Here is a 12399-nt window from a genome sequence, read left to right as displayed (position 1 = left end):
GACAAAGCATACATGCTTGTTAACCACACACAGACCTTTCAGGTGTAACAAAGCACTGGCGCCTACCAGCTGCACAAACCTCTGAGGTGACATAGCATAGGCACTTCCCTCTCCAAGGTGACAAAGCATCACCAGTTGCACAAATGCTATACAATTCCACCTTCCTTGGTTAACTCACAATGATGGAAGAATGCACTGGTTGGTAGGCTTCTCAGTACTAAAGGCTGCAGATCGTTTGCCTTCTGTTGTCTTGTTTAGCTTCCTTCTAAAGTACTCAAGCCTGTAAGTCTGTGTTTTTTTTGAGAGGTGCAATTCCTGATCTCTTGTCCCCTTGTCCAGAGTGCTCTACTTACTGGTGGTAATCCTAATGCGCATTGAGCAACCTTGAGCTGCTCACTGCATTTTTTTAGTTCAATTTCTACATAGTGGCTTGAAAGGATCTAGCATCCCTCCGTCCTGCACAGTAGAAATAGGACCGGCCTTAAGATGCTGTTAATTACATCTGTGGTTGAGAGAAATGTCTTTTTGCGCCTCGCTTACCTCCATGTTTCTTTCCTTTCTGTTGCAGAATGCCAAGCCCCTTGTGTTCTCTGGTATCCAGCCTACAGGCATTCCTCACTTGGGCAACTACCTGGGGGCCATCGAGAGCTGGGTGCAGCTGCAGGAGCAGTACAGCAGGGTCCTGTACAGCATTGTGGACCTGCACTCGGTGACCGTCCCGCAGGACCCCTCTACCTTGCGGCGGAGCGTGCTTACCATGACGGCTTGCCTGCTAGCGTGTGGCATCGACCCTGAGAAGTCTATACTATTCCAGCAATCCGAGGTCAGCCTATTCTTATTTTATTTGTTTTGTATAAGTACAAATATGTAAACTCTGTGCCACTTCAGGGTGATTTCACAAGGTAAACATAAATGTACATAGATGAGGTTGAATATATCTAAATACAGATAGAAACAATCTGCTTATTTTCTGGTGTCTTGGTTTCTCTGTAGTCCAAGACATGATGGCCACCCTTACAGGTGTCTCGTGCCAGATTTGTGAGCACAGCTGTAGAGTTGTGCATGTTCCGTCTTCTGTCTGTGTGTGTGTGTGTGTCCTACCTGTGCGAAAGAGAAATCAAAGCTCTGGATGAAATGAGCTGCAAATTGGGAGGGTGAACTTGTCATTTCTGTAGCATTTTAGAAGTCTGTCCGTTTACTGTAGTAGTGCATGTCTGACTTGCTTTGTCAGGTTTTACTGTATTGCCTGTTGGACCAGCTCCCCCAACCGGCCTCGGCAAAGTTGGGATGGCCGGGGAACAGTCTCGTACATAATTGCCAAGTGGTCCCTTATCTTAAGTGAACGCCTCTACTCGTTTTTTTTTTGCAAATATTTAGAAAACTTGGACTGGCTTAAGGCTAACACTGGCTAACAGATCACAGCCTTAAATTATTTGAGGAATGTGTCCCTCTCATCAAGAAAACAGCATTAATATCTGATTCCTTGTACGTTCCTCCTAACGCTGCAGGCATTACTAACTCAACCACTGCCACCACACTAGATTGCAGCCTGACCCACAGCCAGAGCAATTACTTCAGTTTCACATAGCCATGTTACCATCGCCCTCGCCTGACTATATATCTGACCTCCCACCTGCCTCAACCATTGTCTCCCCAGAATGCTGATTCTGTCCTCAATAACCTCTGTCATACCGTTAGCCCTTCCTCTCACCCATCTACTGAGCTCTCCCCCTCCTGACGTCAATCGTCCCTCTACCCCCAGTCCACCCACCCCTATGCTCTCTTCCCCAATACATCAGCACCCTATTCCCAACATAGTCATCACCCCCTTACCCACCCCCCGTCCACTGCTTCAAGACCTGACAACCCGCCCCCATACCTTACTAGAATCCGACTGGATGAGATTACTAAAATCTTGCAAGATCTCAAAGCAGACTCGCATAGACTCATTCACATCACCACAGCGGTGACCAGCATTCAGTGTCCTAATAAGGACTATAGAACAAAGACTCTCATCAATGACCCCGTCATATCTCCAACACCCATCCCTTCCAACATGTCCTTTCTTCCCGCAACGCCTATGCAGTTGAGTTGGAGAACTAGACCGTATCCCAATCAGCTCATGCAACCGACTATACAAAGTCCCTCTATCTGACCACAGTATCCAAACCCTCCTCTTGTCTTCTTACTCTTCACACTCTTCACACTCTGATAAAACTGACAATCCTGCATGAGATGTTGCTGATCTTAACCTCACACATGATCTTGACCTGATAATCCTGACTTAAACCTAACTGAAAGACTCCTCTGCTCCTATCCTTGACATGCTAGCGGTAGGAAAGTAGGATCTTCTTTTATGGTTAGCCCCCACTTTTTGCCTGGTATTATGCGGTTTCTGACTAGTCTGACTGGGATCCTGATAAACAGGACCCCAGTCACTGTGCGTTCTCCCCTAAATTGTTATGTTAAGTACTTTGGTACATCCCAGATTGGATATTGGTGTACACTTCAGTCCTTAGAATATGGTACTAAGGTACCCAGGGCATAGGTACACCAGGGGTCACCCATGGGCTGCAGTATGTATTATGCCACCCATGGGAGACCACTCAAATTAAGACTGCAGGCCCGCCATTTCATCCTGTGTAACCTGGTGCTAGCCGCACTTACGAAAGATATCAATTTAGGTTTCCCTATATCTAAGGCCCTAAAACAGGCCTTTGAATCCTGAAGGCAGGGTGCTCGGTTCTAAGTGTGAGGGTGCCCCGCATGAGCAGGACACCCCTTCAGCCTATGAAGTCCTTTCTCCTGGGTTGTAAGTGAGACAGCCTTCTTCCGGAAGAAGAAAACATACAACAGAGCTTTCTCTGGGGCTGCCCCCAGAATCTGGAACTCGCGATCGCCGTTCATCAGAAGAAAACCTGCTCTATCAACTTTCAAAAAGGAAGTGAAAACTTTCCCAATGGGCAAATTCCTACTCTAATATCTCTCAGCGCTTCTGAAGTTTCAGCAGTTCAGCGATTTGCTATTATCTTGTACTTGAACTCCTCCGTGATTGCCGACTCTGCTCTCATATATTTAAACCACGTGATTCCTTTTTCAGTGACGTTGCTTACCACTCTGGATTCTTTTCCACCTCACTGTCACTTTAAGGGCAAAGGCTGTTGCCTGCAGTTGCACTCTGCTCTTGCCATCGTCTTCCTGCTATCTCCCCAAATGTTTTCCTGTGCGCCTCCCCTATTACCTGTTATTGCCTGTTTTCTCCCCCTCAAGTTGGGAGAACTCTTGACTGGCAACACTACTGGGTGTCCTGTCTGCAACTTTCATCTCTCCTCCTTGATATTGGGCCCGACAATAGCTCAGGCTGTTCCCTTCCTTCTTGCTTAGATATGACCACATTCACTGGATTTCTCATTCATGCCAGATCACTTATTAAAAATCAAATAGAATTCTATCATGAGTCGGACTGCGTGTTTGTTACAGAGACCTGGGCTGAGGACTCCTTGGGTCCTGATCTGGATGATGCTACTCCTCCGGGATATACCTTCTCCCAGCTTGATAGAACTGGCAAAATTGGGGTGGGGGGGTTGTCCATTATATATAAGGCTTCTTATACCTATTTTATAGAGCCATTATCTACTCCTACAACTCCCTGTGAAGCTATACTTTTCTCTCTAAAAGTGTTCCCAGCGGAATCTTTTGCTGGATTCTTGGTTTATTGGCCGCCGGGACCCAGGTCTTCTTTTACCGTGGAGTTCGCTAACCTCATAGAACCCTAACTTCCTAAACAAAATCTTACCCTTTTAGGAGATTATAATTTTCATTTTGACAACGGCTCTTGTAAAGCCTTGCAGGCTTTCAAAGATACGATGTTATGTTGTGGTTTTGCACAATTAGTAACAACAGCTACTCCTGATTCAGGGCACAGTCCTGATGGCATTTTCTCTAATGATCATCGTTTAGGGTAGATGATCCTGTTCCCCTCACTTGGTCTGACCATCCTGCTGTCCCGTTTTCCCTTTCCTTCCCCGCCACACATGAAACTGTCCCAATGAGTATTAATAAGGTGCTTAAAAGAAATTGGAAAGGTATAAGTAAGGAATCCTTTCTACGGGCTCTTAACACTCAAAATTGGACTGACCATCATGAGACTGATTTGGCAGCTACAGAGTATTCAACACGGCCTGCATCAGCTCTTACGCCCCCTAAGGAATCCTATGTAGGTAGGAAGAAGCCCACCTCTCCCTGGTTCTCAGAAAAGATGAGAATTCTTAAGCAAGCTTGTCGCCGCCAAGAACGCATTTGGTGTAAATATTACAATCTGCTGGAAAGAGCCAATCATAAGGCTAAGCTGGTAGAATGCAAAACAGCCATTAAGCTAGAGAAATCCTTCTACTGTTATCAGAAGATCGCATCAGTCAAGTTCCCCAGGGATCTGTTGAAACTGATCAATCTTTTATTCCTACCTTTTGTTTCCCCCAATACTAAGAGCTCGCAGGATTTCTGTGATCGTACGGCCAAATTGTTTCATTCCAAAATATCTGGGATTTACTCTTCTTAGGACAGTCTTAATTCCGAGCCCACAAATTCTGCCCAAAAGATTAAGCTCAGTCCCCAGTTCCCTACAGACGAATTAGCAGGAGTTTTGTCTTTCAGCATTTCTCCCTCTATCTATGAGCTGATTGACCAGCTTCTTCGAGGGATTAAATCAGGCTCCCCATTTGAACTTTGCTCCCCTAAACTGATGAAGTTGGGAGGGGATATAATTATTCACCATCTCACAGCAATTCTCAATCATGCCCTTTCTTCTGGATGCCACCCTCAAAGCTGGAAAACTGCGATTGTTAATCCTTTGCTTATGAAATCCATCGTGGACTTCTCAGAATTGACAAAATTATCGGCCCATTTCCTTACTCTCCATTCCTGCCCAAATCCTGGAGAAACATCTTCATGCCCAGCTGATGACTTATGTGTGTTTTGCTTATTTGGAACACCGGCATTTGCTAGAAATTTCCCAGAATGGATTTAGGAGTAACCATGGGACAGAGACTGCACTACTATCAGAAGTCAAAAACATCCATACCATGGCTGATGGTGGGCAGGCTGCCGTGCTGGTTCTGCTGGACCTATCCTCCACCCTCGACACCATCTCTCCACCAGGATGGTTGATGGCTTACAGGAAATTGGGGTCACAGTCCTAGCTTTGAAGCTTCTGTCATCCTTCCTGGCAGATAAGTCACAGACCACGGTGGTGGACCAATCCTACTCTGACCCTAAAGCCACTTTGTGTGGAGTTCCTCCGGGCTCATCCCTGAGCCCACCTTTGTTTAATATAAATGTCTCCCTGCTGGCCAAACTGATCAGGTCTTTTGGCTTCAGGCGTTATCCTATGCTGATGATACACAAATAATTGTGTCCATCACAAAGGATATAGAGGCGTCCGCTGCCAACTTCAACAGCTGCGTGCAGGCAGTGGCCTCGCCGTTGGCCAAGCTGATTAGATCCTTTGGGCTGGAGGCTGCATCCAATACTGATGATGCACAAATAATTGTGTCCATCACAAAGGATACAGAGGCCTCCACCTCCAACTTCAACAACTGCTTGCAGGCTGTAACCTCCTGGATGATACCAAATTTCCTCCGACTGAAAGGGGACAAAACTGAGGTTTTGATCTTTGGCAGTCAACAAGCTATCTGGACTCACTCTTGGCGGCCAGTAATGCTTGGGCAATGTCCCAGCCCGTCTGCATCTGCAAATAATCTTGGTGTCCTAGTTGACAACAACCTGTCCTTTAATCTTCAGGTCAATAAGACCGAATCATCCTGTTTTTGGGTTATTAAGACCGTTGGGAAGGTATTTTCATTCCTCTCTTTCTGCGCGTAAATAAGAGGCTGTAGCACTCATTATGTCCAGGATGGTTCATTGTAACGCGCTCTACCTGGACATCAAGAAGACAGCCATTGATAAGTTGCAGCTTGTCCATAATGCTGCAGCACGACTTGTTTTGGATCTTCCCAAATATCAGCCAGTCTCTGATGCTGTTCGGAGACTGCACTGGCTCCGGGCTGCCAATCAAATTGTATTTAAGGCTGTACGTATTATTCATAAAGCACTTTACAACTCGGGCCCTGTGGGAACTAAGCCTCTCTTCCACCAGTATGTTCCCACTAGACAGTTGCGTTCTGCTGGTAAAAACCTGTTGGTCATTCCTAGGTTTCACAGGGCAAGGTGTGGAGGGAGAGCCTTTGCTGTGGCGGCATCTAAGCTTTGGAACACTCTCCCTCAGTCAATGGATTTAACCCAGATCTGTAACTGGGGGTGAATATTTGATTGATTCAGCATTCTGTCCATCATCTGCTCTTTTTGCATTTGTCGCCCTAAGTGGGAAGGGTATGCCCAGACCTGGGCTCTGTGCTCGCTACGCCACCAGATTCAAGCTATTCTTGCTGATGAGGGGTGTTACCCCAAAACCGGTCCCAGGATGCTATTTTCTGGTCTGAGCTCGACTGTTCCCATGAAGCACAGGGTTAGACTGATTTTCATATGGCTGGGTGTGAATTGGGGTGGCAGAGTGAGCTAAAGAATGATGATGGATTCAACCCCGATCTGTGACTGGGGGTGAGTGTCTGAAAAGCGCTCCGTCCATCATCTCCTTGTGTTTGCTTTGTTCGCCCTGATTTGGCAGGGTATGCCCAGACATGGGTCCCTTGCTCACTTTGCCACTGGATTCAAGCTCGCCTGGCTGATGAGGGGTGTTACCCCAAAACCGTCCCAGGATGCTTGTTTCCAGTCCACGGTGGACCTGGCCTGAGAGTTCGGGCTGGACTGTCCCCATGAGGCACAGGACCAAGACTGATTTGTATATGTCTGGGTGTGAACTGGGGTAGCGAAGTGAGTTAAAGAACAATGATGGATTCAACCCAGATCTGTGACAGGGGTTGAGTGTCTGCTCCAGAGTCATAACCATCACCAGTGGAGCAAAAAGTGTGTGTGTGTGTCTGTACACCACACAAAAAGGGTACTTTCCTGCACTGAGCTGAAGAAGTTTTATCTGTGTAATAAGATAAAATATCAGTGCACTTTTGTGCCTGTAGACTAAGGTCCCTGGACCCGCACTATGTACATCCCAGTCCTTTCCATAATTGGACCAACCATCTCATTGCTCTCGGCTTCATTGTCTAAAGTGAACATCTGCTGGGCAGTTTCAAGTGAAGGAGTTGCCTTCTTTTAAAGTGTTCTGAGGATGTCTGCTGTTTTTGCAGTCACTGAACCGAGCAAGAAAAATCTGTATATGCATACATCCAGGCTGTAATCTTACCTTTCCGGGTCATGCTGTTAAAAAAAAAAGGGGGGGGGCCTAATCAAAGAAGACCTGCCGCTACGGTGTCCTACAGGTGCAAACAGTGACTCGGTGTTTGCGCGGTATGCCTCTTAACTCAGTACGTCCTTTTGTGCCATGAATGTCCAGCTGTAATTGCACTCCTTGTGGTTTTTCTGTGGAAACCCAACAAATGTATTGTGTATTTAGTCATAAACATTGTGAATGCAAATGGTATTCACTGCAGCTCCACAGGTTTATGCCCCCTCTTAGAAGGACTCCGATGATGGAACTTGCCTCTCCAACACCGAAGTAGCTCCCCGGCTTTAAGAAAGAAACTGAATAGATGGCGTCTAAATCATGACCAGCACTTCTCTGGCTGGGAGGTTCCAAAGGTAACTCTGTTCACTATCCCTCAGGGTACAAGTCTCCTTACTCATTTGCCATCTGTAACCCCCTGGAAGCAGACCTCCAGGCAAGGACATGCATTGGACACCTCCAGAGAGAAGAGCTCAGATATGGGAAATGGAATGATGGAGATTCCAGCCAGCTGGCAGCAGCTCTGTGATACGAATGATGCACCGAGTATCGTTTGTCTTCTAGATCCTTTGCATCCGTCACCACAGGATGGGGTTCCTGATCACAGCAGTTTGTAAGAGTGGGACGAAACCCTTCCTAAGACGGTCAGTAATCCTACCTGAGAAGCCGCCGTCGTGGGCCTCGTGGTAGACCACCAGCACTCTGTGCTTTCGTAGATTCCCCGTCTGTAGCGGGGCTGGCACATCACTGCACGCATTCTCACTGCTGAGGCTGGGAACCCTACACGGATCCTCTCTGCGTGGCTGCGCTCGTTCACCATCTGGACGGAACTGCTCATTAATTTCCCATCACATTGAAGCAAATTAATTTCCCATCATGTTGACCCTTCTTTCCAGATCCAGAGAAGCAAGCTCGCTTTCTGAAGTCTGTGTCGATCGGGATCATGCCGGCTCTCTAAATTCATTTCACATATTTCTGTTAAAGAAACACCGTCATCTAATAATAAAAATAAATATTTTATATTTATCAACTTCTAAAGCATATTACGTTATAAAATATGGTGTTTAAAACATTACAATTATGCTTACGTGGTGTCTTGGGCTGGTATCTCGGGAACGGAGCCTGAGGGATCTCACTTACAGTTAGGAAAAGAGCTGCATCTCACAGGCAGTGGCTGAAGCCTTATGTAAAAAATGCTCCTATTTAATGTTAACCTGTGTCCAATTTTCACACTGACGACAAGCCAAACGAAGGCCTCAACACAGGAGAAGGAATCTTTGCATGTGAGAGTACGCTGTGTCGAGGAAAAGCTTGTTGTGATTAAGTTCTCTCGAAAAGAAGAAGGTTGCAGAAGGAACTGGAGAGGATGCATAAAGACATACTAGTCTGATGTGAAGGTCAAGATTTGAGCCCACCAAGAAACCAAGAGTGTTGCAATCTGTGTAGCGAAGGAAATCATGCTGTGTAGTGAGACCTGACACGCGTTGGATGGGCGTTCAATAAGGCAAAGATACGCCCAACTGGATGTCAAGACAGCAGGAAGTGGTGCTTTCAAAGAAAGATCAGCACAACCTCTTGTCAAAAGTAGATCAAGTGTGCGCAAGACCAAGCTCAGAGCAGCACACTCCAGAAATATGTGCAGCCTCGCTAACGAAGAGTTATTCTGCGGTAGCGTTCTTTTACGGTTGGTGAACATGTGCAATGCTGCAGGTAATGCATGCCCAACTGACTTAAGAAAAAGACTATTGCATCAGCAAAGACATCATGTGCAGCTATTTTCTTGCTGACCTGTTAGGTCTCTCACTGTGTATTAGAAGAGAAATTTGTCACATGAGTGTCTGGATCACGAAACAGAGGCGTGGGCTGGTCCATTTGGGAATGTTACTGTTTTTAGTCGAATCAGGTTGATCTTTGTAGTTTTTAGTTTTAATCGGTTTTGTATGTAGGTATGATGTTTAAGCAATGGAGAATTATTTAAGGTAATTTTAATATAAAAGTGTAGTGTCATTGAGTGAGCAGCTCATCATCTCGTGAACTCCATTCTTTTATTTTCTCTGCCATGTGGTATAACTCTTCTTCATCTAGCCCTGTGGATCCAGAGGAGTTTTAAGCACATGAACAAAGTATGAATTACTGTATGCAAAGCTAGCTGCACACACACACACACACACACACACACCTCCTATTCCAACTCAGTGAGGTTTCAGGGAACTGTATGCACCTGTGGCAGAAATATTTATGTACACATTAAAAGAAAGTGGATATACAAATGGAAAAATATTTCAATCAGAGAAGAGCAATTGCGCTTCTGAAATATTCTGACCAAGCAAAAAGAACATACAAAGTCTTCTCTGAAAAGAGCAAAAATAAACCTGTCCTAAATAATGCGACTGGATTCAAACAATCACCCCCCAGTCACAGATCTGTGTGCACCAGGAAATGGAGTGCAGCTTTAAGCAGAGAGAACCAGAAGAACTGGCTAAAGCTTGGGAAAGGAGACCTCTTGTGAGCACAATGAAGACAAAAGGCTTTTTGACCAAGGAGCAGATTAAAAAATGCTTTAATGTGGGCAGCCAGGTCTCGGGCTTCTACCCAGCAGTTCTCATGCCTCTTAGTGCAATAAGTGGAACTCTTTTCTAGTACAGAGCTGCTGTGCCATCTCACTCTCTTAGTTTCTCGACATTCAAATAGTCATCCAAAAGGTTGGACTACTCGGTAGACCCACAACAAGTGACTGAATTAGTCTGCTGAGCTCAGATCTAGCAGGTAACCATCCCATCTGAGCTCCTGTGCCACATATTTTGCACACTCCCAGATGCCACGCAGTCCGGATACAGGCCCACCCACAGTTCAGAAACAGCACTCCTCACTGCCACAGACGACATCTACATGATACTTGATTGAGGGAATACGGCAACCATCTTTCTTGTGGACCTCTCTGCAGCATTTGACACAGTCTCACACCCCATCCTCATCAGGCGCCTGCAAGAGATTGGCGTCCAAGGACCTGCTCTATGCTGGATCTGCTCCTTTTTAGCGGATGGGACGCAGGCTGTCAGCCTGTCATCTTACTTCTCAAAGCCCACATACGTATCTGCAAAAACAGCTGATGGACGGAATGTTGCACAATGGCAAAACATTCACCCCCAGTCACAGATCTGGGTTTAATCCATCGTTATTTTGCTCACCAGGCCACCCCAGTTCAGACATGGCCATATGCAAATCAGTCTTGACTCTGTGCCTCATCGGAACAGTCCAGCCCGAACTGCCAAGCCATGTCTTCCCTGGACCGGAAACAAGCTTCCGAGGACCGGTTTCTGGCTATCAGCCGTCTTCAGCCAGGATAGCTTGATTCCAGTGGTGTGGAGAGCATGGGACTCACGTCTGAACATACACGTGACCAAAAAACTATGGCTTTAGGCCGAGATCTGGGGTGAATGTATGACATTGTTCTGCATTCTGTCCATCAACTGTTGTTTTTGCATTTGTCACTCCGAGTGGGATGGGTATGCTCAGACGTGAGTCCCAATAATTACAAAAAGGGGGTGGTGATGGACAGAGTATCTGAGTTAATCAGAACACTCCTACCCAGTCAGCAGATCAGGGCTTGATCCATCACCGTTTTTTAGCTCACTGCACCATCCCAGTTCAGAACCTGGCTATATGCAAATTAGTCTGTCCCTGGCCCAGTGCATCATGGGAACAGGGCAGACCAAACTACCAAGCCAATTCTTCACTGGAAAGGAAACAAGCTTCCGGGGACCGGTTTCTGGCATTACAGCCGTCTTCAGCCCGGCTTGCTTGAATCCTGATGGTGCAATGAGCAAGGGACTCATGTCTGAGCATACCCTTCCACACTCATGGTGGCCAAAATAATTACAAAAAGGGGGTGGTGATGGACAGAGTATCTGAGTTAATCAGAACACTCCTACCCAGTCAACAGATCAGGGCTTGATCCATCACCGTTTTTTAGCTCACTGCACCATCCCAGTTCAGAACCTGGCTATATGCAGATTAGTCTGTCCCTGGCCCAGTGCATCATGGGAACAGGGCAGACCAAACTACCAAGCCAATTCTTCACTGGAACGGAAACAAGCTTCCGGGGACCGGTTTCTGGCATTACAGCCGTCTTCAGCCCGGCTTGCTTGAATCCTGATGGTGCAATGAGCAAGGGACTCATGTCTGAGCATACCCTTCCACACTCATGGTGGCCAAAATAATTACAAAAAGGGGGTGGTGATGGACAGAGTATCTGAGTTAATCAGAACACTCCTACCCAGTCAACAGATCAGGGCTTGATCCATCACCGTTTTTTAGCTCACTGACGTGAGTCCCATGCTCTCCACGCCACTGGAGTCAAGCTATCCTGGCTGATGACGGCTGAAAGCCAGAAACCGGTCCTAGGATGCTTGATTCCAGTCCAAGGAGGACCTGGCATGGCAGTTCGGGCTGGACTGTTCCCATGGGGCACAGGGTCAAGACTGATTTGCTTATGGCTGGGTCCACACTGGAATGGCATGGGGAGCAAAGAACCGATGGATTTAGGCCCAGATCTCTGTACTGGGGTGAATGTATGGCATTGTTCTACATTCTGTCCATCAACTGTTGTTTTCACATACATATCTGCAGTATGTCTTGTGTTTCATTGCTCATCCCTATGCTCTTTAACACATACATGATTCCTCTGCCCAGCATCATCCATGCACACAACATAAACATCCTCTCTAATGCTGACATGCTCACGCACTACTCATACCCTCTCTCAGAAAAGAACCCAAGCACAAGAAACAAGTTCACGGCCTGCATGACCGCATCCGCTCACTGGATGAAAGCCAATGGTCTCAAGCTGGACGCCAACAAGACAGAAGCAGTCCATTACGGGAACTTTGGAATCATCAACCGCAAACTGGACATCACCCCACAGTTCAACACTGTCTCTAAGATGCTGAGGAAGAACTTCAAATGGCTAACAAGCAGCAGAACAACTAGTCACCAAGCAAGTTGGATTATGAGACCACCATGAATGCTGAGATCACTAAGCGGTT

The 12399-nt window shown here is 46.5% G+C and overlaps 1 protein-coding gene across 1 annotated transcript in view; it reads left to right on the top strand.

Annotated features, from left to right (window-relative positions):
• The window catches only part of LOC144772212 (tryptophan--tRNA ligase, mitochondrial-like), a 108832-nt gene that overhangs the window by 29297 nt on the left and 67136 nt on the right, over positions 1–12399 (top strand). Inside the window, exon 2 of the mRNA XM_078656356.1 lies at positions 569–823. Within this exon, the coding sequence (XP_078512482.1) occupies positions 569–823 (255 nt within the window). The remainder of the gene's footprint in view (positions 1–568; positions 824–12399) is intronic.

Source organism: Lissotriton helveticus, chromosome 8, assembly GCF_964261635.1.
Source record: "Lissotriton helveticus chromosome 8, aLisHel1.1, whole genome shotgun sequence".
NCBI classification, from domain to species: domain Eukaryota; kingdom Metazoa; phylum Chordata; class Amphibia; order Caudata; family Salamandridae; genus Lissotriton; species Lissotriton helveticus.
This window is presented reverse-complemented; position numbering and strand designations above follow the sequence as displayed.